This window comes from Sabethes cyaneus, chromosome 2 (genome assembly GCF_943734655.1).
Source record: "Sabethes cyaneus chromosome 2, idSabCyanKW18_F2, whole genome shotgun sequence".
Lineage (NCBI taxonomy): Eukaryota > Metazoa > Arthropoda > Insecta > Diptera > Culicidae > Sabethes > Sabethes cyaneus.
The window spans coordinates 222,634,920-222,660,629 of record NC_071354.1 but is presented as its reverse complement, the minus strand read 5'-3'; the positions used below and the strand labels follow the sequence as shown (position 1 = coordinate 222,660,629).

Below are 25,710 nucleotides of genomic sequence, written 5' to 3'. Positions count from 1 at the left end.
TTTACGATCGACCAGTGTTTCTCAATCGGCTTTTGCTCCGAGTTATTGGCCGGATTATACTCCACGGATACTCCTCGGGATACACAGCGACGCCATTGTCCTTGTACCACTGTCGCCTAGTCTAATATAAATAATGTTAGATTGCCAAGTCAATCCAGAAAAGGCAGAAACTTTTTCTGAAGTCTCTCGTTTTGACGCACTTTCTGACGCATGATTCCAGAACATACGAAAGCGTCACTATTCAATCCGCAGTTGCAGATTTCTTGCCAAACGAGGAACTTTATCAGGAACATTTTTTTATTTTGCAGCCCTCCGAGGTACTCTAATGATTGAACGAGCTGTAAAACTCTTGTCCAAGAACTCATCCCAAAGCGGTTTTGCAGTTTTTTTTATCGTCCATAACGATTTCGTCACCACATTCTTGTAAAACTTCCTTGAACGTTTTTTGGCCCTCAGACTTTGCTTCGCATTACGGTTTGGCATAATGTGTGCCATTTTCGCCGCATCTCTCGATAACATTTTCGGGTTCCGGTCGATCAGGCGTTATCCATCGTTTCAGGGCGTCAAACACCATGGATTTGGGATAATTCTACAATTCAGCCAACTCATGAGCGAACGATCAGGGAATTTAGTTGCTGAATTATTTTTTCGACGACGCCATAAAACGAACCAACCTATCTAGACAACAAAGACCTACAGCAGTTCTGCACACTTCTAACGTAATTCAGTGAAATGTTGAAAATATAACCTTCTAATATAAAATGAGTTGTGCAATTGTGGAGTGTATGAAATGATAAATATAAATATAATGATAAATTTCAAATGAAAAATTGAGCAGAGTTAATGTAAAATTCAGGTAACAGTTTCAAATGTCGCAATGCCGAAAATTGATTTAAATTCCTTCCTTTGAAGCATCACGAGCAAGTTTTGGCAGTTTCAAGGTTTGTGGAATCTGACACCTTATAAGTCCAATAAACGGCTTAATAAATGACCAAATAGGAACAAATTCAATTTAGAATATAAAACCATGGCATGAAACCATGTAAAAAACATTTTTATTTCCAACATAGTTCGACCACCGTAATAAAAATAAAACCTCACGGCTGAATGATAATCAATTACTGGAAAACACGCCAGCAGCGTTCATGTCACTTGTTTGACTGTTCCATATGTTTACAGCGTGCATGAGAGCTCTCAACTCAGCGAAGTATTCTAAACCATCCATTGAGAATTACATTCGCCACACAAGTCCGTTTGTAAACAATCTTCCATATCAATATTGACTTCCCAAGCCGTATCAATATCAAACTATTTAGAAATCATTGTGTATGCACTTGAAACTCGAGTTCACCGTGATCGCATGGCGCCCAGTTTATACATGTATTATTATGATTAGATTCTCAACTGGTTTGATAAGATTGTGCTAAATTGTCGTACAGCTTGCAGTGCCGTTTGCATTCATTCAAGGCGCTCTGCACTAAGCAATTAAAGATTATATTACTCATTCTAAGTGGTCTCGAGACGCTCTCGAGATCCTTTTTAGAATCGGCGTTTTTTTTTATTGTTTCGGTTGCTCTGCAACCGGTTTAAGTCGAACTTAATTTAGCGTACATCAACACCCGGCTAATGCTCCGGAGAGAAGAAGTAAAGATAAACACATTGCGGGTCATAAATCATGAAGCGCAGCCCCATTAAAATGATTCACTAGATACATATACACTTATTGTTTCATTTTATTGTGGTTTGCGAATTCGCAATTGAAGACAGAAAATAGCAAAAAATAACCTCTTTGCGATGTAGATTAGATCGCAGTGCATGTCTTCTGCAGCTTGGAAAGATTTTATCCAACAAAAAAAGGATTTTAATGCGCACCAGAATAGTCGGAGGAAATCTAATTTTAACCGGTTATTATACCGGATTAAGCCGTGCACAGAGCCGGTTAGCGAAATCCAGACTAAATCCAACAAAATTACTCTAGTTGGGAACAAAACGGTTTGACATTATCGCTTTCAGCGCTGCAGCAGGAAGCAGGTTCGGAAGGTATTAGCTAATGTGTCTTTGGAATAAGTTTTTATTTTCTTTCCATAAATCTTTTTTATGTTATGTCGTTAATGAGAATTGGCTTCCTATTTCATAAACAGCAAATTGAAATATAGAGTATGATGTAAATGCAAATCAAAGGCGTTCTTCTTAGAATGGCTGTGTAGATATGACTTTTTTATATTTTCTCTTTCGGTTTATGTTTCTTATTTAGTTATGTCTATAGTAACTGGTTTACTCATCGTTGTTCGGAGATCATAATTGCCACGAATGGAAATCCTCTTTTTTGCAAAAAAAACTAACAAACATCGATAATGAGGTTATTTTCCTCTACTATGCTTGTTATGATAAGACCTTCACTCATCAAGACTGAAAGAGAAAATACCGCTTGTATCCAATTATTTCTTTCATTTAAAAATAGTATAATTGCGTTATTTTTCACCCATGTAAATTGAAAAAGATTCAGATTTCATAATCTTATAAACAAGGGTGTGTCTAGGATGAGCCACATCAGAGCATGTGCCCAGTCTTCTGTTTGAAATTCGGTTATGAATATGGATCTAAATATCTTAAGTTTCTATCGAAAGAATAACTTACTTACTTATTTGGCCTAATGACTTACGACAAGGCCTGCGCAGTATAGTTTCTCCATCTGTTTCGGTCCATGGCGCTGGTGTCTAGTTCCGCGGGCACCCAGTGCTCGCCAGATCTCGCTCCACCTGGTCTTGCCACCTCGCTCGCTGAGCCTCTCTTTGTCTTGTTCCTACCGGATTCGATGCGAAAACCATTTTTGCAGGATAGTTGTCCGGCATTCTACCAACATGTCCTGTCCAACGTATCCGTCCAGCTTCAACCACTTTCTGAATACTTGGTTCGTCGTAGAGACGCGCGAGCTCGTGGTTCATTCTTCGCCTCCATATACTGTTCTCTTGCACTCTGCCAAAGATTGTTCTTAGCACCCGTCGCTCGAAAACTCCGAGTGCTCGTAGGTCCTCTTCTAGCAGTGTCCACATTTCGTGCCCGTTGAGGACAACCGGTCTAATTAGAGTTTGGTACAGTGTCCGCAAGTGTTTGTGGAGTCCGTAGTAGGCCCGACTTCTGCTGATAATGCGCCTTTTAATCTCACGGCTGGTATTGTTGTCCTCTGTTGCCAGTAAGCCAAGGTATACGAACTCGTCGAACTCATCCCCGTCGATTACCATGGTACTGCCCAAGCGAGCCCTGTCGCGCTCGGTCCCGCCCGCCAGCATATACTTCCTTTTTTACGTATTTACCTTCAACCCAATCTTCTCTGCTTTGCGTTTTAGTCTGGTGTACTGATCTTCCACCGGTCAGTCGGTTTACGCTATCATATGCGGTTTTGAAATCGATGAACAGGTGATGCGTGGGGACTCGGAATTCGTGGCACTTCTGGAGGATCTTCCGCAGGGTGAAGATTTGGTCCGTTGTAGACCGACCCGCCATGAAGGCAGCCTGGTAACTTTCTCACAAATCTATTGACTATTGGCGATAGTCGATGGAAGATGACTTGGGACAGCACTTTGTAGGCGGCATTCAGAATAGTGATCGCTAGGTAGTTCTCACAATCCAGCTTATCGCCTTTCTTGTAGATAGGGTAGATAACCCCGTCTTTCGACTCCTCCGGTAGTCGTTCCGTATCCCAAATCTTGACAATCAGTTGATGTAAACAGCCGGTCAACTTGTCCGGGCCCATTTTAATAAGTTCCGCTCCAATGCCATCCTTTCCCGCTGCTTTGTTATTCTTCAGCCGAGGCTATCCACTCGATAGAATAACATTTTTATCGAAATGTTTAAAAAGCCAGTTTTTTTTACTTTTGTTTAAAAAAATTGGAATAAGAACGAGACACCAAAATTGGAATAGCAAAAGGCTAATCAAACTTTCCAATTCCCATTTGTTCTGCAATTTATAAGAAAACTGTAACTTTTAGGCTAACGCTTTTTTAATGTTAGCCTTTAATGGTCAAATGAAGGATTTCAGATAGGTCTAGGTTGCAAAAAAATACACAAATCAGGAGTAATGATCAGACCAATTAAGTGTATAAGAGAACTCTAACTTACTAAACTGAATTTGTTTCACAATACATTGTCCTAATTCAGCTTAATCGGATCGTTTCACAGTTATCGCAGCGGGCTGGTTTTGAATCGAGAAAAACAATAATGTGATCAAATGATGTTTTGGACCATTTTTGCTAAATTTTTTAACTTTCGAACATGAACTCGGGGGGTTCAAGTCCGATGATTACACCGATCACTGCCTTTTGAGAACCATGGCTAAACAACCCTAGAAATATGTTTGCGGTCATTATCTTGTTGATGTGTGCAGGCGCTTGCTGGTTTCCTCTCCACCGAATTGGAGTGCAATAATTCCTTAGAATCCTCCGTTCTACTAGCTCTTGTAAGAGCAGCAGCGCACATTTATTAGTTAATAGAAAGATGCCTAAATCTTTCAGCCCTCGTCTCTATTTTGATGTTTCGTCTCTATTTTGTTTTCGGATGGGGTGTACGCGAGACTTGTCCCCGAAATGAAAATTTATATATCTGCTGTATAGAGTCGAAGGAACTAAACCGATATATTTTGTGCTGCGGTTTGTAAACAAAGTGGGTGATCTCTCCTTGAGAGTGGCGCTTAAGCCACCCGCTGATTCTAGAATCAGGCTCTGGCCCCAGCCGTCCCGTGTTACAATTGGCTTCCCGTCTGCATGGTTCGTCCAAAGTTTAGTTACTGATACGGAAGCAGATAACGAGCGCTATAGCAGTTTAATTGTGCCGAAAATTTCCCAGAAGTTCACCTTCTCTTATATCGTAACCAAACTCAAAAGTTTGATTGAGCCCTAGTAGCACAGTTGTTAGAAAATAGTTGTAATAACCGAAATACGACTAATTCCAATCATAAACAAGTTGCAACCCTAGGGATACTGCAAGTACCGAACCCGACACCAGTGCAGTCCAGTATCCAAATTCCGATATTGGCATGAAAGAATGTCGATATTTTCACAGAGTACCAATAGTCTTTAGGTCAGCGTCGTCAGATCAACGATTTCAAGTCTATCGCTGAACATTACAAACAGATTTATCCTTCTGTGTTGGATACCAGTACCAGCTGGGCTAGTGCACTAAGGCTACGATCAAGTTGGATGTCTAGCCCGACGAGAATCCACTTGCTCGCCTAAAGTGAGAGTTAGAAGATAATTTTCTCGAACGACAACTTGAAATGGGCCGCTCCGAATATTTCTGGTTACATAGATAACATTGTGCATAACAGAGATACATAAGAAGCGTGCTGGGTATACCTTAACGGCTTCCTCCAGTGTTTCTAAAAATTCCTGCTCACTGTTCGATTCGAAAAGATCGGATGACAGCTAATATAATAGATAATCATTAAAATTGAAACTACACCTATCCACCTAAAATGTTTGACAGCGTTATCAGTTCATTTGCAACACTCATGACGAAAACACGTTGGACGGTAACAACTGATAGGGGGCCGGATGGAGGTGATAACGACCAGCGAGAAGTGGGTGTCCAACATGCTGTTCTTTCCTTTGGGACTTGCAGAAAACGAAAAAACAAAATCAACAGTATAAAGTGTCTACCGGAAGTTGCCGCCTTCTGCAAGAAGTATCACGCGAAGGATGATGATGTTTTTTGGCCGGACGTGGTCTCGTCTGTCGGATGAAAACATGTCAAGTTTCGAAAAACGGAATGTAGCGCATAGGCTGTGGTTTGCTTTTTGTTGGCCACGACTCACTGAGCCAAGAGATTACTGGAGGAGATGGAACGGCAGAAGATAAGCCTTATACCGAAGACCGCCAATCTTCCCAACGCCTCCCAGTCGTGACCGATAGGAAATTTTTGGGAAAGTTGGTCTCCAATATGTGCACACTTTGCTGTCCACTGGATGAATTGCTAAGAATAGGTGTCAAACTCGACTGGACACTCAGTGTTTGCAACAACTACAAAAGGGTGATCAGATCGATTGCTGCAACTAACGCGGCATAACGCTGGTGAACACCGCCTATAAGTTACTCTCCCAGATTTATTCCATATCGGATACGGAGAATATATACGGCCTTATAAACCATGTAGTACCGATTTGGGGCACAGGATTACAACTATCCCGCTCAACTCCATCAATGGGTATGAGCGGTCCATAAACTGTATACAGCAATCGGGGCCTGCCACAAAAGACGATCATTAAGACTGTCACAGTGGCCTTTTAACCAAATGCTCTTCTGTCATACAAAAAAACTCTCCCAGATTGCTCCTGTTACGCTGGCTGTCACCGAAAGCCTAAGGATTCGTAGGCAATTATCAGGCAGGTTTCATAGATTAAATTTTCACCATCCGACAGATCTTACAGAAATGTCTCGAGTGTGATTCGTGCGTTTCCGTCGAAGACCAAAATTTAATACACGAAAGAAAGAGGCTCAAAGGAGACAAACGCTCGCCTCCCAGGGACGGTAAGCGTTGACGGCGACGAACTGGAAGTGGTAGATGAGTTCGTGTATTTGAGATCGCTGGTGACCGCGGACAACACAAGTAAGGAGATCCAGCGACGCTTTCAAGCGGGTAAATTGGGCCTACTTGGCTCTCCGCGATCAAACCCTCATTAGACTAGTAGTTCACTTCTTTATGGACTAGAAGCTAAGACACTGCTCACGGAGGACTTACGGACGATATTTGGCGGAGCACAAATTGAAAGCGAAAGAATGACGAAAGCGTATGCATCACGAGCTCCAGGCACTGCTTGAAGAGATTCCCATCGTCTATATAACAAAAGTTAGTAGGGTTCGATGGCTTGGACATGTCGTAAGGATGCCGGAAGATAGTGCGGCGAAAACGGTTCTCTTCAATAACTCCAGCGGCACCAGAAACAAAGAGGCCCAACGTACAAGACCAAGTCGAAGGCGATTTGCGACATCTGATGCACCTGAAAAATTAGCGACGAGTGGCCCTAGATCGAATTGAATGGAGACGACTGCTTGAAACTGCATGAGCCATCCCGGCTCTATGCAGCTCATGACCATGACAAATTAAAAGCGATGGAAATGTGCTGCTTGGATACTCGCTAAGGACTTCTCTTCGAAATGGCCAGGAGTTGTCCATACATGCAGGATCATTAATTCTCTGCAGCAAATTTGCTTACTTGCAGATGCCGAAAGCTGTAGTGATGGTGCCACCTATCCTAATGAGCGAAGCTGTTGCATGAACAGGAATTAAGCTATGGACCAGTACACATGAATCGCGTCGTTTTTCACTAGCTGTTTCGAGTTTAGCTTGATATCTGTCACCACATTGACGGTTGGCTTAATTTTGTTCGACTAACGGTTAACGACTTCACATAACCGGTTAGTTATTCGGTAGTATTTAGCTTTAGAACGAAAATTAATGCTATTGTGTAGTTTCTACGACTCAAACAGGCTATGGGGCAGAAATTTTCTGAATTCTCTCTGGAATTTACCATCACTGGGGAAGGAAAATCGAGTTTCGGCCGTCATTCAGAAACAAAAAACACCTAAAGGATGTCCCACATCAAATTGCACCACGGAAGAAACGCTGTAAAAAATTATCTAGTTGACTGATCCTTTTCAAACTTTCAGACAAGAAAATATAACCCATTAGTAAGCTTTTATGCTCGCACCTTACGCTTAACTCTACTCATAAGGTTCTTACAACATCTGGCAGCAGCTTTTTCTGTACGGAAACCCACTTTTTCTTCATGTCTTCCTATGATTTGACCTCCTTAAAATGCTTCCGTAGTGCCTGCTTCATTATAGCTCAATATTTTTCGATGGGCCTTAGTTCTGCTGCGTTGAGGGGGTTCATGTCCCTGGGTACGAAAGTAACCCTGTTGGCTACGTACCACTCCAGGACATCCTATGGATAGTGACACGAAGCTAGATCCAACTAGAAGATCGTATGGCCCTCGCGTTGCTCCAACTGAGGAAGCAGAAGTTTCTGTAGACACTCCTTGAGAGGTAGATCTGTCCGTTTACAGTCCTGGTAGTCAAGAACGGTGCACTTCGTTTGCCACATGAGCAGATCGCTTGCAAAATCATGTATCTCTTGGCAAACTTTGAAAGTTACTGCTTCCTTACTTCCTCCGGAACATCAAACTTGTGCTGGGCGGTGAAGTACAGTAGCCCCGGAAGTAGCTGGAACTCCGCCTTGATGTTATTCTCATCATCCATGATGAGACAATGAAGCTTCGTCAGCATCTCGGTGTACAGTTTCCGGGTCCGTGACTTTCCCACCGTATTTTGCCGTTCGGCACAATTTGGAGTCTTCCGCACTTTGTACGTACGCGGTCCCTCCCGGTCCTTGGCACTCTGAACGATACCCAGATAACTAATAAGCATTTCCAATGCAATTTAAATGCAAGTTAATAAGCCCTCATGTAGTGCTGACAATCAATGGTTATTTGCAGCTAGTTACCGACAAGAAGAATTTGAATAGAATTGCAATAGGATGCAAATTTTACAACAGTTATGCACTCAAAAGGCTGATAAACAGCAACGTGCAGTATAAAACGCTAGGGATGCTAATAAACGGTTGATTTACTGCTTATACTAGTGCTTATTGGTTACCTGGGTAGACTTGGACAGATTTAACTTTATGGCCACATCCCTGACCGAAGCATTGGGATTTCGCTTAAACGCTTTCACAACACGCTTGTGATCCTGATCACTAATAGAGCATCCATACTGACCGCATTTCTCCTTCCGTTCGATGGTCAAAGTTTCGTAGTAACGTTTATTCGCATGACTCACCGTTGACTGCACGATTCCAAGTTGTTTTCCGAAGTCCCGATGAGAGAGTTGAGGATATTCCAGGTGCTTGCGCAAAATAAATTCGCGACGTTGCTTTTCGGGTGACGCCATTTTTTTTTAATTTTAGAAAAACTGACAGCGATAAAAATGCAGTGTAAACAATACACTCTAAACTACTTCTACTCAAATTTTCAAGAGAAAATACCCAATGGGTAATTTTCTACAGCGTTTCTTCGGTGGTGTAATTTGATGTGGGACACACTTTATCATGAAATTTTCATCATTAAAAACTACACATACACAAACAAGAAACAACGATGTTGGATTTTTTTTTCCAAGAATTAGAACAAAGTTTTTCCATTTACTCTTTGGCATTGTTTATTGCCGTGGAAACTTTTTCCACATAATATTTATCCTGGATAGAAAATTGTTTTACATTTTCATAAAAAACACTTTTGTTCTATAATGCTTGGTTCTAAGGTAATGAATTACAGAAAAATCGGAAAATTTCTCTTCAATTTTTTTGGAGAAATAAGAGCCAGCAAATTAAGTAAATATTATTTGTATACAAAATTTCATGAAATCCTGAGACACTTGAACCCAAAACTATAAAACAATTTTGAAAAACGATCTACTACCTAATAGCAGCAAAAGCTACAAAATTTGCCTCAAATTTCTGGTATTTTACCCACCCATAGGCCGAATGAAAAATAAATGAAAGTTCAGAAAAATGACAAAAATAGCCACAGAAAATCTATTCCCTAGAATTAGCTTCCTATCGCGATCGTTTCTATCAACTTGAAATGGCCAAATAATTTTACATTCTGACGCGAAACAAAATTGGTAGGAACGGTTTGGTTCACCCCGCCAGGCGTCTCGATATAGCTTTCTGTTTAGCACATCTAGTTATATCGACTGATATTTTCCATCCAAATTCCAGTCTCAAAATATACGCATTCCAAGTATCACGTACCATCATTATTACGAAAGCGTTTTTTTTGTGTAAGTGTGCTCGAACCGGCTTGGGCTTTGTCGGCACACAGTTGCTAGAAACGTTCGAGCAAAACAAACCCCGAAAAAGTCATTTTCGACTCGTTGCACAAGTATATACAATGTCACATGAAGGTGAAGTGACCGCGTAAAACAACCCACTGGAACCCGGCGAGCATGCGAATTGGGCGGCCCGGCCTGGCCCGGGGCGGATCGTTCAAGTTCTGCTATTCTAGATGTGTGGCAAAAGTTCAATCTACTATGTTGTACAAGCCAGATTACCGTGGCTGATGATGTTTTGCTGAACTTGACCTTGAGCATTTAGGCCTTAGCCAGCGCCGCTTGCCGCCGGTTATGTATTGAATGAGAATGAGACAAAGAGGAGTCTCCGGTCTTTTTGTAACTGCGCTACCAACATCGATGGAGACGGGTGGTTGCTCTTACGAAAATTAACTTCTTTTCCTGTACAGTATGAGACGCTGATATGATGTCGACTATCAGTATCAGACAGCGCTATTGGAATCAATTAACAGCGGGTCCCCGCTTTTGCGATTGGAGTTGATTGTATCAAGTTGATTTGGAAATATTTTGGCGCCACATAAACTTCCACTATACGATTTAGCAGCAGCGACGACGTACGGGATGGGTTCAATCAATGAAAACTGTTTCAATTTCACCCGATGTGACGTCCGCTGACGGCATTTTCATAAATAATCTAGTTTGGTTTCGTTCATAAAACACATTTGGCCTATACAGTTGCAATTAACGGAAGAGTGTGGCTGCTCCGATATTGACAGTAGCATGGTGCAATTCACATTGATATACAATTAACGAAATCGACTTCTGATGAGTTGGTTATAAAGCAATTCAGATGAAACAAAGTTAAATTTTCAAACCCAAACATTTAGGATATTGATTCGACCACACAAGCTTCTGATTAGCTTGTGTTCTGATTAGATTTAATATTTGAAAAGTATAGTTTTTGATAGAAATGACTTCACAACTAAACCTAATCTGCACCTCAATTGGTTGTTTCATGTACCTACTACAAAACTAACTCTTTTTATTTCTAGATTCGATGACACGTGGTCTCTATACCTGTGGTGTTGGGTTTCGTCAATAAGGTTCTTATAAATTTTATTTATTTTTCTCTAATTTCTTCACGCGTGATTTTTTGTGATGATTTTTAAGCTTGAAAAAATGAAATCCAATTATATTTCCGCATAGATTTAGTAAAGTTAAACTATCCAACATCTAATACCCTATTTGCTTGCATTTTACTATTTTACGCTTGTCTCCAGTTTGGAAGTTTTTTAAGGCTAGCTATAAATAAGAAACCTTCATTCTTAATCATCATCGTCATATTACGGCTGGCCATCTTCAAGTTCTTTGCAGAAGTAATTTCTACGTGGAAAAATTTCTTATCAACAGTTTACCACCCTCGCGTGACATTTATTCCGCTTGCGTTTCCTTTCCTTCCCATTGTCGCTTTTTATTTGAGCTTGACATTGGCCGGCCGCTTACAAAGGTGATCTTTCTTGACGGAAAATAACTGACTAACATTAAAAAACGTAAATCGTTCGATGTTCCAATCCGCTGACTGTTTGGCGGCTGGTCGGTCGGTAGGTATATACTATTTATAGATGCATATCGCACGTACGTAAAAAGGATGAGGGAAAGTGGTAGATATAAAACGGATGAATTATTGCTGGGCACACGGAAAGTTGGTTGGTTGGAAATAACCAGATGGGTGGAGAAACGTTGGACGTCATTTGAAAGTCAGCTTCGTGGGTGCATGTGGCAATCTGCGAAAAAACCGCGATTCGAAATGCGCATTTTGCGCGCGCGAATCGGGACGCGAAGTGGTCGAATTGCGTTGCAACAGGAGAGCCGGCGTCCATACAATTTGCAAGACAGAAATGCAACATTGTGTGGTTTATATAAGAACAATAAACAAAGTAGAATAATGTCATTTTCCGGCGAAATTCGATCGTGCTACCAGTATTGTACAGAGTGCTATTATTGAGCTAATAGAACTTATCATGCAAAACCGACAAATTCCAGATCTCACGTATAGTGTGGTTTTCAGATAACAGATTTTTATTGGTTTCCACAAATACAGCTCGACTCAGTTAATATCTGGAAGCACATGGGTTTTGTTAAACATAAGAGAAGCAATGAGTAGTCAAAATAAAAGTTTGTATTGCAGTTTCATAAAAAAAATATCAAACAATTTTCTCCGAAAAATTGGCATAAATTTGGTTTATTCAGTTACGCAGTTTTCCAAGAATGCCTGCTATCATATTTTGATCACAATGTTGGTCAACCTGAGCGACCATTTATGCCACCACCCTTTCATCGCTGCAGGCTAGAGATGCCAATACCGGGGGTTTCGAAAACCGGTTTTTCGGTATTGATAAGTGCAATACCGATAAAACCGGTAAAAACCCGGTAAAAGTAATACTTGAAAACTACATTTAAAAATTAAATGATTTGATCATGTCAGATCATGTTCATTGCATGATTGCGTTGAAAATTATAACAGATTCAGACGAATGGTTGTGTGCATCGTATGAATCACAATACAAACAACATGTGTGACCTTTTTTCTCGCAGCTAGGTAAGATGTAACACTGTGATCGACTGCTGAGACTGTTTAGAGAACAAAATCTTGTGATCAACGCTAAAGATTCACTGTTTGTCATGATCTGTACGGATCGTGATCTGTGCGTGTGGCGATAACTCACAGATTTTATCAAAATCACTGATCTTCTATCCCTGCTCCTGAAAGATTTTATTATCAAATCATCCCGGATGCCTTGAAGATTATTATCAAGGTATGTTTTGTTGATAAAATTCTACAATTTTATTATGAAAATGATATTAATGATATTAAAAGTCAATGGAATAAATTCAGAAACCGACCAGGCAGAGGAACCAAAATCATCAAATAGTGCGGTTAATTTTAAAACGAATAAATTTAAATGTACGAATTCTCTCTGAAATTCTACCAATACAGTAACTCGAACAGCAATTGTGCGATACCTGAAAGGTGTTCCGAGAGTAGTTTTAGAATTCGTAGAGTTTGCAATTTTTCCGGTACAGTAATTCGACAGCAGCCAAGACTGGTTCTAGCACTGCGAGAATTTCTTCTTTCTTCATGAATTCCTCCTTGCTTAAGTAAGGTGTGTCCTTGCTTCTTAAATTGGATAGAGACTAGGGCTGTCGGTATTGGGCGCTTTTGGTGAAAACCGGTATTTCGGTATTGGTGTAGAAAATACCGGTAATACCGGTAAAATACCGGTATTGGCAGATTATTCGGAATCAATAGAAATGTTGGTGTTTTTCTGTTAATTTTGTTTATTTTTCAAACCTTAGTTTCAGTATTATAGCTCAGCAAAGTATATTACACTTAACACTTAACAATTTATCTCTCTTGCAAGAACGAATTTTGTTGCCAACGCTTCCAACAATTGATAAAAATTCCGCCTACATCGAAGTCTGATGAACGGCTCTAAACGCATCATGAATTTTCCTTTCATTTCTGCAAATTTATAGTAGGGAATGGTATAGTAGGTAGTTGCTCGAACATTTTTTCTACATTTGTATTCAATGCATCACTCGCAAGACTTGAAAAATATTGCAGTGTTTTCTGGCAGATCTTTTAATGGTAAGACTGCTCAAAAAGGGCAGATCCCCCTATTCTGTTCTTGTTTCCTGATCCGTTATTTGAAAGCTTCAAATAAATTGGTGGCCAAGTTGTTCAAAACAAAATTGAAACACGAGGTCTGGCTCATACAATAAAACATGTTTACAGCAAAAACGCTTCACTGTAGGCTGACTAGATTTTGCGGAACCCAGATTTAGGCGGCTTGCGTCGGATTACCAAACGTTCCGGAAAGTGTCCCACATTGATTAGTTTTTATCGTGCCATTTGCATATTGAAACGCTCAGAAAAACACTATAGATGAGTTCTAGGAGCTTTTCAAGAAATTCTTTATTTACGAAATTTTGTTGAAACACTGCATTCAACTGAAAGATTCATGTAATTTTATATTAACCCATTATGACCCAGCGTATGATATATCATACCTCGTCTTCAAAACCTGTTTACTGCTGAATTTCAATAGTTAGCATTGTTAATATATCACTACAAGAGAGATAAGACATCAATCTGATGTGTGTGTGATATAATTTGTCAGTTTTTGTCATTTCATCTGTATTTTCAACAGTGCAAAGTTGTGACAAATGGCGGAAAAAAAGTTGAAAAAATGGCGAAAAAATGTTTGTCTCCAAAACGCATGAAAAAGTCTACATTTAGTGACGAAACATTACCTGACATGTAAATTAGTATTTATATGTAAAGTCTATCACAAAATTCGATAAGAAATCTGTAAAAAACTTTGTGATTTGTTTGTTTGAAACTGAGCCTATAAAATATTTAACCTGCGATATTTTGGCCTTGAAAGCATTCCAAATGACGATTTTGCGTTTCCCGACACATTCGAGCCATAATATAATAGATTACAGAGTTTCACTTCATTTGGTCCAAATTTGGGTATACCCGGGTCATAATGGGTTAATTCGCCACCAAATAAATAAAGGTCGAGTCCCGGCTCTATGCTGCTGACGACTACGATGTTCCACCGTTGGCGACAGTCATCTCCATTCAACTCAATCTTACGCCACTCGTTTCTAATTTCTCAAGCGTCCCAGATGTCCCCAAAAACTTTCGGTCCGATCGAGCCATCTTGCACGTTGTATCTCTCTGTTCTTGATGCTAGGAATCTCTTCAAGCAGTGCCTGTAGTTCGCGATTAATACGCCTCCGCCACTCTCCACTTTCAGTTTGTGCTCTGCCAAATATCACCTGTCGCAACTTTCGCTCGAACACGGCAAGATCGCGAATATCATCCGTAAACAGCGTTACAGCTTCAAACCGTACTACCGGTCTAATGAGGGTACAGTGGCGTATGCATCTTGATCGTGGCGTTTTGCGAAGGGCAAATTAAGTCCCATTTCCTGCTAGAATGCGTCGCCGAATCTCTTTACTATTATTGTTGTCCGCGGTCACCAGCGATCCCAAATACACGAACTTATCTATCAGTTCTAGTTCGCCGTCGTCAACGGTTATCGTTCGTGGGTGGCGCGTGTTGGTCTTCATCGAGGCTCTTCTTTGCATGTATTTTGTCTTCGACGCATTTATTTTTAGCCTGATCCTCCTAGATTCCGCTTTTATTCCGGTGTAAATTCTCTCCGCCGTCCCGCATTCATCCAATAAAAACCTGGTTACTTTACTGTACTGTGCCTCAAACGGGTTCAAGAGGTTTAATTATTTGACTCACAATTTCACTTTCTTTATTGCTAGAAATCAAAGAATTTCTTCAGCATTAATACCAAGTTATTTTTCTATGAGTTTTACAATCTCATCATCAAACATTCTTCTTCGATACTTAAGCAGACATATTTTCGTAGCAAACTTTTAAAGGAGTTTGAAAAAATCAGGATATTAGAAAATACCGGAAATACCGGTTTTTGCCTTCCCAAAACCGGTATTTCCGTATCCAAAAATTGGCCGGTATTACCGGTTTCGGTACTACCGGTACTACCGGTTAGACAGCCCTAATAGAGACGTTCGAAGCGATGATTGGAGCCCATAAAATTGGCTCAGTCCTGCCAACAGGGCTTTCTAACTAATCATAAAGTTACTTCTATTCCAGTTTGTATTAGCAACCGAACGAATTCTCTTCCGTAGAGTGTTCTCACATATCTCGAGTGTACTCTGTTAATTTTTACTGAAGATTTTCCAAACAGCTTCACTGTACATCGCAAATTTCTTTTGTTGCGCAATATTCTTAATTATTTGGCGCATACAAGCAAGAAATCGGATCTACTTTGCCCTTAACAAAACGCTGCGATCAAAAAGCATACGCCGCCGTACGAAGCTGACAATGTACAAACCCCTTATTTAACCGGTAGTTCTTTATAGAAGCTGTGGCGTCGTTCACGGTGGAAATACACGCCCTTGTCGTGTTTACCTGGAAGATACTACGGACGATATTTGATAAAGTACAAACTGAAAGCGGAGAGTGGCGGAGGCATATGAATCACGGACTAAAGGCACTGCTCGGAGAGATTCCCATCGTACAGCTTGCGAACGTCTGTAGGCTACGGTGGGCTGGACACGTTGTAAGACGCCGGACGACAGTGCAACGAAAACAGTTTTTTCCAACGATCCCATCGGCACCAGGGCTCAACGTGCAAAATGACTCAATCATGTTGATAGTGATTTGCGACTTCTGAGAGGACTGGGAAATTGGTGACGAGTAGCCCATGGAGTGGACCGAGTTGAATGGAGACCGGTTCTATGCTGACATCGGTGAAGTATTTCGGGGTTTTCCCTTTCGAAAAACTACATAATTGAGTTATTATTTGTAGAGCCTTCAATCATGAAATTAAGTTTACCCTTTGCTTTAAAAGTTTTACCAGCGATTCAGGCTTCCTGAGTTGTTATTTCTTCATGCAAAAAAAAAATACTGAAAATGCCGATTTTTGATCGTGGAAAACCCGGTAATTCGGTATTGGAAAATTGCTTGGTAATACCGGTAAAACCGCTATAGCATCCCTAGCTGCAGCCTCGTGAGCCACCTGGCCACTTCACCTTCTTCTCGGTTGGGAATAATTGGGAATAATTAAATAGGTTGAGATAATAGGCCGTATGAATAAAACGGGTTCATTGTCCTAAATTGCTGCCTTGTGGGAGACATGAGGGATCATGAAATTCATCTGATTCCGTTGATCCCAATTTGACGTACAGTCGGCGATTAGTCAGATACGACTCGAACCAGCAAACAAGGTTTGATGACACATCCAGACGATTGAGTTTGGCAAGCAGAGTATGGTACGCAAATTACTTTCGACCTGGAACCACCTTGCATGTTGAGCCCTCTTGTTCTTGATGCCGCTGGGGTTGTTGAAGAGAACTGTTTTCGTTGCACTGTCATCCGCCATCCTTACGACCTGTCCGGTCCACTGTAGCCCATCGACTTTCACCAGACGTACGATGGAAATCTCTCTAAATAGCCCTGAAGCTCATGATTCAGATGCTTCCACCACTCTCTGCTTTCAGTTTGTATTTCGCCAAACATCGTCCGCAATACCTTCCGCTCGAGCAGCGATCCCAAATACACAAACACTTCTAGTTCTTCGCCGTCAACTGTTACCGTCCGTGGAAGGCACGCGTTTGTTTCCTTTGGGCCTCTTTTTTGCATGTATTTGGTCTTTAACGCATTTATTTTTAGCCCAAACCTTCTTGCTTGCTGTTGTAAAGTTCCTGGCTATGATATCAAAGTCTAGCCTAGGAGTTGGCTACCCTTGGCGAAAATCGTGCGTCTCGTCTCGGTGCCCGCTCGTCGAGTGATATTGAACAGCATGCTGGACAAGCCGTCACCTTGTCACAACCCACGCCGCGTCTCGAAGGGACAGGAGAGTATTGCCGACATGCGCTGTAGCTCTGATCAGTCGCGTCAGTTTATCCGGAAAACCGTTTTCGTGCATTATCTGCCATATCTGGTCTCGATCGACTGTATCATATGCTGCCTTGAAATCAACAAAAATGTAATGCGTGGGCACATTGTACACCCGATATTTCTGCAAGGACTGTCGGATGGGGAAAATCTGGTGTGTAGTTACGTGAGCCCCCATGGAACCTGCCTGGTAGTTCTCTACGAAACTCTGTGCTATTGGTGACAGCCGACGTAACAGGATCTAGGAGAGTATCTTGTACCTACCTTCGTTTACCAGCGTTATGCAGCGATAATTGTAGCAGTCGAGCCGATCACCCTTTTTGTAGATGGGTATGAGGCAAACCACTCCTTCCATCCATTCCTCCGGCAGATTTCCCTCCTCCCAAATCTTGGAAATAACCTAGTATAGAGCCGTTGCCAGTGTTTCGCAGCGCAGATTGGAAAGCTCCGCCGATTGGCGGTCATTACCAACGGCTTTGTTGGTCTTCAGCAACGCGATTTCTCGTTTGACTTCTTGGAGATCAGGACTTGGGACATGCGTCCCTACACATGTCAGGTTTCGGTGTGTAGTTCTTACAAGTTTGGTTCACCTTTTCGTAAAACTTGCTCGTGTCATTAGCTATTCTAATTCTAAACAATGACTGTCCTCCTTTTGGCGCTGTTGACTCCTCAGGATCGTGGTCAACTTGTATACTGCTACTAGGTGATGGTCAGAGTCAATATCCTAAGTCCTTAGGGAACGTATATTCTTGAAGTTGTTGATATGTGATATGTTGAACCAACTATGAGAACGTGGTCAATCTGATTCATTGCAAGTTGGTCTCGGAAAACTCCAAAGTTTATACATCGTTGATCGTTATCACCGCTCTATACATTTCTTCCCTACTGACCTGGGCGATGACCCTACTAGCAAAGTTGTTATAAACTAGTTGTGGTAAACGAATAATGACTAATTTCAGTCATAAATAGGTTACAGCAACCAGAAATGACAAAAGTGTGCTACTCGGGGACGATCTTGATGTTCCGTAGCGAGCGTAGAACGCTTCCTTCATCGTCGGGTAAATTACCTTCGTGCGAGCAGGGCACGTTGATAATTCTGTAATTGGGGAAACGGCCCTTTATCCTCCATAGACACATTCTCTCGTTGATCATCTTTCAAACTATCACGCGTGCATTCTGTCAAACACTACAAAGCCCGTTCCCAATTCGTTGGTAATGCCACCGCTCTAGTAAAACTGGACCTTTCCGCCGCGGATCTTCCAAACTTTTTCTCCTTTGCGACAGGTTTCCTGCAGACCAACGATGCCGAGTTTACGGAGTTCAAACTGTTCGAGCAGCACCCGGTTGCCACCAATGAAGTTTCGCGTTCTACAATTCCAAGTACCGAGTATCCATTCGTCGTCTTTGTTTCGTCACGTAGGTCGATGCCAAATATTCCCATCCGTATTTGCATATTCGGGAGGATCTATTCCGTGAGCTTGAGAGTATGCATTCTATAGTCTATTCTCATGCATTATCTGCCATAGCTGTTCGCGTTAGATTGTATCGTAAGTCGCTTTAAAATTCACATAATGCATGCATCATTTCTGACGGATTTGTCGAAGTGTGAAAATTTAGGCTGCGATAGAACGAGCCCCCAAAAGACCACCTGATATTTCTTTATGTCTCCCAATCAACAGGACCTAACAATTTTGTAGAATGAGAAAAAATGAACCCTTTCCAAAGCCCTTTCGCGGTCTAGTTAGCGTGAAATCCGTCTCATGAAGCTTTCACCGCACGTCATCTAAATTTTTATTCCCAATTCAAAAGCAAGAAAAGAGTGTGGATCTTTTGAATTAATTTTGTTGTTTTTGTCTTATTTTTAACCTTATGATACCTTGGTCTTAGACTAATGTTTTCGCTTGTTGCGGCAAATCCAAATGCTAAATAAATTGTCGTAAATTGTATCCAAAAAAAAATGCAAGACAAAATAAAATTTCAATTATTTTCCTAATACATATCAGAATTTTTCCAAATGCGACCATGCCAAAGCTAGTGATAAGAGGTTGTGTTCAATCCGGTATTTAACTGTTAAAATAAAATATAAAAGATTAAAAACAAAAGATCTAATTATCAAATCCTTCCCCTTTGTTTTTCAGAAACTGCATCGTTTCCATGAGCGCCCCAGGCGATCCGTCGACACCCGGTGGAGGACCTGACAGACCGTGTGGAATTACATCATTGCTGCCGATCGGCATGTCTTGCCGGGGTCGGGCTGAAGCATTCGCTCGTAGCCTCCAATCTCGCCTGCGAACACTCGGTGCACAGGTGAGATCGACCGCGGCCGCAGCCATACAGCCATATATCGAGCATTAATTAAGCCAGCCATATCATTTCAACCCGGTCTAATTGATTGTTGTAACTGTTTTTTTTTTCTTTTTCGTCCACATCCTCATGCAAAATTCATATCGCCCAACAACACAATTTCAGTCCATCCCGAGCTCAAATTAAGCACAACTATCGACACTAGCGAATTGATGATCCTTCCTTTTGCGTTGTTCTGTCTCTCTCTTTCTATTTTATTAAATGTTTATCAAAATTTTATCGTGCAATTGGACATGCCAACCACGTTGTAATACACCGAGTGAATTGATTCGCTACGCGAACTCTAGTGCGCATGCTCTCACTGCTTTCTATATTCTGCCACCATATTTCTACAAAACTACTCGGCGTTCCACATGACACCAACAACGACGATAATGACGACGACATCGCACAACACCGATCGCAACCATCTCGCCATCACCGTCATCGTCCCACAAACCATCCATCGCCGGTAGAGCTACCACTAACCGCAGGTTCCAAAAAGTATCGTCTAATCCATACCCAGTAGAATAGAACATCGCTAGCCTCTAGTCGCGATTAATTAGGGTTAAATATTCATTGCAGGGAAATGCCGATGAGGAAGTCAACCAACTTGCTACAGACCAGACCAGCGAGAACACATGGCTATCGCAGGAGGAAACGGCGGTAACAAGGCTGCAACCATTGCGTATGGTCGCTACCGAAGCTGACTCGTATTTTGACTTTGGATTAGGTGAAATTGATAGTCCAGGATCACCGGTGGAGGAGTGTGAGTACACTCGGCTAATCGAAACGACATCAGTAACTCCGGCAGAAGCCATCGCACCGGAATCCGGCTACGTGTGTTCCTCACCCTGCTCGACGACGCCACAAGCAACCAGCCACGAAAACAGCCCCTCCAGTCAGGCCTCTTCCGACTGCCAGTTTTACGATCCGGAGGTATCGGACTCGGAACAGGCAAAATCAGGCAGCGGCTGCGATTACTACGATTGTACTACCTCGGATCCATGCACTACAACGACGGCAACATCATCGTCTTCGCCTAGAATAGCAGCGTCTCGACCGCAACATCAATCTACCTCAGCAATGGATTCAACGTCGCCTACAAAGAGTAAGCTTAATCAAAATGGACAGCTATTCACGGGCTGTCCGGCAGTGACGACCGACAGTGACAGCTGTTCGGAATCGCTTCCACCGTCGCAATCGACCACCGATACGCACGATTCAACATTCACCGGACTGAGTTCGAACAATTCGAACAGCACCCTACAAGACGTCACCATGGAAGGTGAAGACATAGCTCCCGCCTACAACAAATCCCTAGAAGTGCCCAATGGAGACTGTTGCAGCAGCAGTGCCTGCGAACTACCGCAGCCACGTGATGAACCGGATGATGGAAAAGTATTATCCAACGGACATGCCATAATGCCAAAAGAACTAGAAACGCAGACTGCATATTTTGATCTAAAAGAAACGTGTCCCGTTAATTTGATGGACTTATTGAATGGAGCGGCCGAAGATGAACCCGAAGAAGGTGAACAAAGTCCACAACTGCAGATGGAAGAAGTGGAACGAAAACTTCAAGAATGTAATGTTGAGCAGGAGGAAGCAGCAGAACCGGAAGAAGAACGTAAGGTAAGGAGGGAGGGAATATCCTCTGCAGATGAGGATGAAGATTTTGTACGATCACCACGCGTCCGAAGGTGCTCGTCGCTAAAAAGCGGCAAAACTCCACCTGGAACTCCGGGACGAAAGAAGATTGTCCGATTCGCGGACGTGCTTGGCCTAGATCTGGCCGACGTAAAGACATTCGTGGATGAAGTTCCCAAAGTGCCCAAACAGGCGTACGAAGACTTGGAGATTAATCTAGAACCCCAACCGCTGCAGCAGATCAGCCTGGGACCTCGAGCAGACAGAGTATTAATGCCAATGTTCCAACAACCCGGAGCATTGCCCTGCTTTATGGATATGGTTCGCGAGAAGCAGGTGAATCTTGAAAACGCAGCAGTGACAGACCCAATTACGCTAACCATCACCGGAACCGTTCGGGTTCGAAATCTCGACTTCCACAAGTCCGTCTACGTCCGCTACAGCATAGACAATTGGCGCAGCTTTTCCGATCTGCAAGCCTCGTACGTCGAGAACTCCTGCGATGGCTTCTCGGACAAGTTTTGTTTCACCATCTACGGCCACTCGGTCCAGATCGGGCAGCGCATCGAGCTGGCGGTACGTTTCCACTGTCGCGGTCAGCAATTTTGGGACAATAACTATGACACGAACTACGTTTTCCAATGTTTGCCAATTTCGCAACCGAACCACGTTGGCCACGCTGCTGTAAAGCCGGCCCATTTGGAATCGCTCATCAGTCCGGACGAAGCATGGTGCAAAAGTTTCTATTAGTAGGCTCCAAAACAAAAAAAAACATCAATTCTCGAAATCCGGCCGCTCACGGAAGTTTTGTTTTGTTTTGTACGCCTTTTTTTATTTTTTTAAGTGATACAAATTTTACCTATAACAAACTGCTTGCGAATGTGCATTCGCAACTTTAATTGGTTAGAAAGTTAAGCAAAATCAGATTTATGTTTTATTTTAGAGTGTAGTATTATTTCGTTAGTGATCTGCTAGAATATCTCTATTTATTTCTATTGTGTCGCTATCGAATTCTCTCCTTTGAGATATTCTTTTTTAGTAGGTTTTTTAATTGTGTATGACATTCATTTTACAGTATATGTGTAAACGACAACAGCATCACAAGTTTTTGCTAACCTATCAATAAGGCATGATGCAGTCCAATTATTGGTGATAAATCTTTTTTTACCGCCTCGGGTAGAGAGTCCAGATGCCCAAGCTAAATACTGCGAATGTCATGCGTTATTTTATCAAAAAAAAAAAAATTTAGGTACCGAATTATTTTTTTAAGAACTGACTAACTAACCCTGGAGAAAAATATCATAAATGAACAAGCAAAGAAGTCATTAATGTTGAAAAATGATTACTGTTGCTATATACGAAACATATTGCAAAGTTTATGAAACTTTTAAGACCGTTAAAAAGTTTTATGAAGCAATCAGCACTTTTCATCATAACTCATGTAATCATACAAAAAAAAAATTGGCCAGGACAAACAAAAAGCAAAGAGATTGGATTTTACAGAGCAGTTTAGAACTTAGATTTATAACACTTCTGCAGCAACAACAATGAACTTTAGCATACATGATACCTAGTAGACTTCCACCATAAAGTTTTGAGTGAGTCAGATAAATGCAAGAAGGAATTGTTAAGCAATGTAGGATGAACCTTTAACGAAAACGAGTGGCTGCTCAGAAGGTGTAGCCTAGCTTAGATTTAGGAAACATGCATAGGAAACGATAAGCAAAGAATGTAGAAATTATGATGATGAAATAAATAAAAAAAAATAAAAAACGCGTGCGGGCGAAATCGATGAGCATGAATCATTTACCTAAACGAAACTCGATTTGGTGTCTTATGAACAAGAGAAAAAAGAATATGAAGAGTAACTATACTAGTTAAGATTACCAGAAGCCATGTATAATTGAATGAAAAGTTTATCCAAAGATTAGCGAATAAAGTACTACTGTTTAAAAAGTTGGACTAAGCTAGAGTCTACGATCCGAAAACCAAAATTATTAAGAATTAAAATGGTGCGTCGTGCGTATTTACTGAGTAAATATAAAACAAGGGAATCTTTTTGTGAGAAATACCTAAGAAATACGCACAAAATTAACTTGACACCCCATTAATAAATGTCTGGACAAATAAAGGAAAGAAACATCTAGTGTGACGATTAATCGAATTTTAAGGAGTTTACTGAATGAAACTTGAAAAGCGGTAACGGTACAAAGTTAGGCCAAAAACATTGAACCATTTTGTATTAAAAGTGAAGCCAGTCAATCGATCAGGCGTTTGCTGCAAGAATTTAAAGATTTTGCTTATGAAAGTATATTGCATTTCAAAATGACTTTACAGCGCTTTACCAGGAACCACTAACAGGAGGATAAATTATGAATTCCGTATTAAGTTGCCGCCAGGGGAAATGGCCACTTTATTACCAACTGAACCAAAACGATACATGCTAATCCTCAAATCACACGAGAATTCAAAAACTCCGCCTCGGGCAACGTTGGTCATATCTGGACATGTACTGAAGACCCGTGGAAGCCCCCAGGCGAAATCACAATAGAATTCAATTCAAGAACTAGATCGATGGGTATGTTCGGAGGACTTCGGGAACCTCAAATTATCACTCAAGTTGATTTGTTATTAGTTTAGTTTAGTTACATACCTTTGTCTCCCAGGAGTTCTCGTGGTACGACGCTGAAGATACAGTCCAATCGCTGTAGGTCCGAATCTCAACTGGGAGAGGCACTATAGAGTCAATAGGATTGAAGCATTAGCCCCGCAATTGTCATGTACTCCAACAGCTGGCTGCGAATTCTGTCGAATACAAACAGAAAGTCAAGTTTCGAAAACGGAATGTAGCACCTAGGATATTTTACATACCTTTATTATTTCCGCTTCCTTAATACATTTCGCGTTGAAGTGCGCTGTTCTGTACCTTATTGTGACAGGAAACAATTCTGCGAAATAAATGGTGCCCCGGCTCTTCCGTGTCAATTTCCAATGGAGTCTGCTTGAACGCGTAAAAGAACCAACGAGCTTGAGGACTTCCTCGAGGTTGCGTCCGGTTTCCATCCTTGATCCCATTTAGCGCAAGCATCTCGGTAAGAGTGAGCCAAGCAGTATTGCTGAAAATAAATCATATTTTGATATTTAATTAGCTTTCCGACGGAGGCTGAAAAATTATTACATTGCAGTTTATTCAACTATATTATTGTGCCCGGCAGCTGAAACTGGATTAGTTTCCCTAGAGCCAATATATATGATGGAAAAAGCAAAGCCTGGGTGCTAATTCCGTTATCGGAATTTGACCTTCTGTTTTTATACGACAGACTTCGCAACCAGCTGTTAGAATACAGGACAGTGCGGGTCAGTGCTATGATCCTATTAACTCTAACAGCCTCTCCCAGCCGAGATTCGAACATACGACGGCTGGCTTATTAGAGGCCTACTGGGTGGTTATTATGTATGATGGAATTAAACTGCAATATTGTCGTTGTTGCTCTTGCTCTTTCTTACTCACTTTCTTAGTTCGTCATACAGCTTCAGCTTTTGACAAGACCTGCATAACATAATTTCGTCATCTAATTCGGTTCATGGTAACTGGTCTCCAGTTCCGTGGGCAACCAGTGCTGCTTATCTTGTTTCTTCCGGATTCTATTGGTAAACCAGGATTTTTTGCAGGATGTTTGTTCGGCATGCTAGCAATATGTTCTGCCCAACGTATCCGTCCTTCTCTAACCACTTTCTGAGTACTGGGTTCGCCATAGAGACGTGCGAGTTCTTAGTTCATTCTTCATCTCCATACACCGTTCTTATGCGCGCCATCAAAGATGGTTCTTCGCACCCACCATTAGAAAAATCTGAATGCTCGCAGGTTCTCTTCAAACAGCGTCCACGTTTCGTGCCCGTAGAACACAATCGGACCCATTAGCGTTTTGTACAATGTGCACTTTATACGGAGGCTCAGATTGTTCGACAACAAGTGTTTGTTGCGTTCACAATGGGTACGACTTCCGCTGATAATACGCCTCATCTCATGGCTGGTGTTGCTAGCATTTGTTTCCAGTGAGCCAATGTACATTAGCGTCTAAGCGAGCCCTGCCGCGTCCGCTCCCATCCTCCAACATATACTTAATTTTAGACGTATGTATTTATATTCAACCCAGTCTTCTTTGCTTTGCATTTTAGTCTGGTGTACTGATCACTAACTACCTTAAATGTTCTGCCGACAGCATCCACGTCGTCGCAGATAAATCGACTGAATTTGTTAAGAAACGTGCCTCGCATTTCGATCACTGCTTGTCTTGTAACACCTTCAAGCGCAATGTTGAATAGCACGCAAGAAAGAATCTCCTGTGAGATTCGAATGGGTTTGCCAAC

General features: G+C 41.6%; 1 protein-coding gene across 1 annotated transcript in view; it reads left to right on the top strand.

Moving 5' to 3' along the window:
* The window catches only part of LOC128736694 (glycogen-binding subunit 76A), a 45,574-nt gene extending 22,346 nt beyond the window's left edge, over nt 1-23,228 (top strand). The window contains exons 3-4 of the mRNA XM_053831181.1: nt 19,485-19,653; nt 20,275-23,228. Of these exons, the coding sequence (XP_053687156.1) occupies nt 19,485-19,653; nt 20,275-22,089 (1,984 nt within the window). The 3' untranslated portion in view covers nt 22,090-23,228. The remainder of the gene's footprint in view (nt 1-19,484; nt 19,654-20,274) is intronic.
* Nucleotides 23,229-25,710: the final 2,482 nt, after the last annotated feature.